General features: G+C 31.8%; 1 protein-coding gene across 1 annotated transcript; it reads left to right on the top strand.

Moving 5' to 3' along the window:
- Positions 1–302: 302 nt before the first annotated feature.
- LOC131627303 (transcription factor MYB61-like) lies at positions 303–2,220 on the top strand. The gene is made up of 3 exons (XM_058898142.1): positions 303–652; positions 781–910; positions 1,015–2,220. Exons 1-3 carry the CDS (start codon positions 520–522, stop codon positions 1,880–1,882), a joined length of 1,131 nt encoding a protein of 376 aa, XP_058754125.1. The 5' UTR covers positions 303–519; the 3' UTR covers positions 1,883–2,220.
- Positions 2,221–4,680: the final 2,460 nt, after the last annotated feature.

Here is a 4,680-nt window from a genome sequence, read left to right as displayed (position 1 = left end):
AGAGCATCGCAACTAGACAATAAAATTTAACCCTTAGATTTACTTGGTCATAAGGCCGAATACAGAGATTATATCTAATGTCTGACACACTAACGAAGTGAAAATAAGCATTAGAAATTTACACAGTGCACATATCACTTAAATCCGTCTAGATGATATATATATATATATATATATATATATATATATATATATATATATATATATATATATATATATATATATATATATTAAAAGGTGGAACTGTCCAATAACCTTTTGAGTACAACTTTCTCTCCTCTAAGACTCTTTCTATTTATTTGATTCCCTATCAAGGTGCCATTTTATTTTTTCCAACTTGCTTTCTCTAAGAGCTTCTCTCTCTCAACACTTTCTCCTCCTCACCCCACCAAACTTTCCTCTCTAGTTTCCACGTAGGTTTTGTTTGGACAGAAAAAACTTTACAGCTTTAAAAAAGAGTTTCTTCCAAAGCAAAGTTTGTGAGTGTGTTTGAAGATAAGATTTTACTTAAACGTAATCATGGGAAGACACTCTTGCTGCTACAAGCAGAAGTTAAGGAAAGGACTTTGGTCTCCAGAAGAAGATGAGAAGCTTTTGAATTACATTACCAAACATGGTCATGGATGTTGGAGTTCAGTCCCAAAACTAGCTGGTACCTATACATATACATATACATATACATATATTTAATAATATTCTACATAGTGTTATAGTTTCAAACTTCAATACATGATTCATGCATTTTTATCTGATATATATTTGAGCATGCACAATGAATAGGTTTGCAGAGATGTGGCAAGAGCTGCAGGTTAAGATGGATAAATTATTTGAGACCTGATTTGAAGAGAGGAGCATTCTCACAACAAGAAGAGAATTTGATCATTGAACTTCATGCAGTACTTGGAAACAGGTTATTGTAGAATCTATAATAACTCTTTATCTTTTTATGATATAGTTTGTTTTTTTTTTCGGTTTTCGATTATGTGTTTGAATTGTTTCTTGTTTATATATCAGATGGTCTCAGATTGCAGCACAATTACCAGGAAGAACCGACAATGAGATTAAGAATCTATGGAACTCATGTCTCAAGAAGAGGTTGAGACAAAGTGGCATTGATCCAAACACTCATAAACCGCTCTCCGAGATTGAAAATGATAATGAAAAACCACTCACAGCAAACAAAAGCAATCAAAAGGCTTCGGTTTCGTCGAACGAAGTTATGAGTTTGGTAATGGAACCTACTAAAGCTTCTATAGATCATGGTTACCCTCTAGAAGTTTCTACTTCCTCCAAGATCAACAACAATGGTAGCAGCAGCCATGAATTATTCCTAGACAGGTTCAACACCACAGGCTATTTTTCTTTCCAGAACATGAACTACGGATCAAACATCGGAATTTCCGAGAATCCAAATGCGTCTATTTGTTTCACACCATCCTCATCTTCTTCACAAATGATGTCAGATACAAATTCTGTCATAAACTCCAACATGCTTCATTCTGTTACAACCTCAATTTTCCAAACACCAACGCAAGTAAAACCAACCGTTTCCGTTTCCTCGGACGGAGTTCATAACTGGGAAGCAAGCAACTACAACACCATTAGCAACACAAGCAAAACCGTTTCCAGCGCGAACTTTCTCGACAGCGGAACTCTACCGTTACAAGAAGAAATGAAATGGTCTGAATATCTCAACACACCATTTCTCATGCAGAATCAGCCTCCTCAATCTATCTACGCCGATGCCAAACCAGAAACAGGTAATTTCATAACTGATGAATCGTGTACTAGTTGGAGCCAATGCCAACCGCAACAACAACAACAACAACAACAGCAGCAACAAGGTTTTCAACTTTCTGATATATATAGCAAGGATCTGTAGAGATTTTCAGTGGCTTTCGGACAAACGCTGTAGCCTAAAAGAGACAAAGATCGCGATTTGAATATAATATAATTTTCTATATGAATGAACTATATAGGTCAGAAGTTTCTTATCTTTCTGGCCACAGGTGTGTGCTGTAAATTTCCCTTTTGATAAAACTTCCATATTGTATATGTGTCTCATACCACAAAAAAAAATTCAGCATTATTATGTTGTTACATTACAATAATTGTCAATTTTTTCACCTCAAGCATAGAGGAATACTTTAGAATAAGGCTTGAAAAATTCTTATGAATGTGAACTATATCTATCAAGTGATTTTATGTATATATAGTTGAATGCATTTTTCTATATTTATCTTATTAAGGGTTCAAATTTGGAATCCATTGAGTTTTTTCTTTCTCTCAGTATCAAAGGTGCAGCAGGGACCATATATATGTTTCTTAAATTAGTGTCTGTCACTGTCTTTGTATAGATAGAGATTGGTTACACTTTTTTGAAAAAAAACATGAGATGAGTGATTGAAGTCAAGAATGTATGCATACAAATATATACATCACTTTTCTTCCTTTGATCATTTACATGTTTGTTTGAAAATTGAAATCACTTTAAACAAACAGTTATGGACACACCACCGACTATATAGGTATGAAAATCAGTTCAGTTCAATAAAGGCCACACAAAAAACTCATTCATATATTTCCTTGATTAAAGTTGTTGTACGGACACAAAGTTTGATAAAATAAAAATCATATGATATGAAAATATTTTACTATCCCTGCAAAAGGGTTGGCATAGTGGAAACATAAAAAGAGTAATTTTTTAATGTAATGTATTGGGAGATGACACATATTGTACAATTGTACCAATTCAAATAAAAACAAAAGGGTTATGTATGAATGGCCTTATAGTGTGGGACTATACTTCTAAAAGCCTTCAACGTTGCATCATATAACGGGTCCCTTACACGTACTAATGCTGCGGAAAGGGAAAGTTGCTAGATAAATAAAGAGACATGACATGAGTAACCCGGAGAAACAAATGGAGTCAAGTCAACTACCTTCATTTTTGTTACAGAACTGTATGTCTTCGTGTCAGTATCTGTGTTATATTTCATGTATATGTCTGAACATATTGTTCGTATCAGTATCAGTGTCATGTCTGATGTATGTATCTGAACATACTTCATAGTTTTCAAGGCATGACAGTGATTTTTTTTTAGTCACGAAGTGGTAAAATTTACTAGAAACTCATAAATAACTGTGATTACTTGATGATATCCAACCTAATAATATCGACTTCTATTTTGATGATATCCAGCCTAATAATATCAGCTTCTATCGTAGTACTAGAGTTCGGATTTTAGTGATGATATACAAATCGGCTCCAGTTAAGATGAGATAGTATTTGATTCAATTTTGCTTTCATCATTTCAAATTATCTAATTACCAAATAAAACCTAGTTACAAAACTAGGTCACCATTACCAATAGCTAGGGAAAAAACCATAACATAAGTCATATTTAATTAGCAAAAATATTAGGATTTGCTAATTCATAAGTAAAGACAAACCATCATCTTCAATCTTTTTGCTCCTTGATTATCCATGTGCAAACACATATTTTCAATTAGTCTTCTCAATTATTTAATTCTTGCAAGCTTAATATTCCTAAGCTTAAATAATTTTAAACCTTTTTTTGGAGATAGTGATGGTATGTTATGTTTAAAATAATATCCATGCATGTGAAGCAAATTATTGGGTCTATTTCATGGGTCCCTACAATGATAACTGCACAGGAAAAGAACAAAAATCCCAAGAGACATGATAGGGTGGTGGCAATGCAATCCCAAATTTGATTCCCTAGCAAAATATATTAATATATTTAATATTAGTAGTTAATTAAACAAGGTTCATAAGTTTTTCATATAATTGTGTGAGGAACAAACTATAGTCAATTGTTTATATTATATTATATAATGTAAAAGGCAAGAAGGACAAGTAAGTAATAGAAAAATGGATGATTATGAAGATAATGATTGAAGTGATAATGACGGTGTTGATGAAGGTATATAAAAAGTTTTGTTATAGTTTTATGAGAATATATTTTTTGGGGGACAGATAATTGATGCATATTTTTATGAAAGTGATGCAAATAAGAATAAGAATGAGGCAGAAGTTGAATTGAATTGAATAAACAACAAAATGAGTTATCAACTGCAAACAATGAAGGCTAATTACGTTCATATAGGAAGTCAATGAGAAAGATACTCATAGCCAAAAATAAGAAAAAATTGATATTGAATTTGTATGTTACTCGAAGAAATTGGCTAATTATTCATATAGACTTTAATTTGTACTTTTAAGTGTGTGTTTGTTTATATTGAGTATAGTATAATAAAAAATTTTTGGGAATTTGTTGTTTAATACTAATTTAAATTAAATGTTGATTAGATAAAAAATAGTTGGATTGATTTTGTTTTAAAAAATAATGATAATAGGGTAGTACTTTCATTACTTTTCTATTGCTACAAATGTAGTTAGGATCAAACTGGTTTAACTTGTAGAAAAATTATTATAATAAATTTTAGGGTTGGAAAAAAAATCATCTAGGGTGTGTTTAGTTCGAGGTAGAGCGAGGGGAGGGGAGGGGAGGGGAGAGAATATTTAAAATAAAATGTGTTTGGTTCAATTTTTAGGAGGGGAGGGGAGAGGATCTGAGTTTTAATATTAATTAAATTAATATATTTACTAAAATATCCTCAATTTTATTTTATTATTTTAAAAATGTTATTTTCTTT

The sequence above is a fragment of the Vicia villosa genome, unplaced genomic scaffold, assembly GCF_029867415.1.
Source record: "Vicia villosa cultivar HV-30 ecotype Madison, WI unplaced genomic scaffold, Vvil1.0 ctg.000358F_1_1, whole genome shotgun sequence".
Classification (NCBI taxonomy): Eukaryota; Viridiplantae; Streptophyta; class Magnoliopsida; order Fabales; family Fabaceae; genus Vicia; species Vicia villosa.
This window is presented reverse-complemented; position numbering and strand designations above follow the sequence as displayed.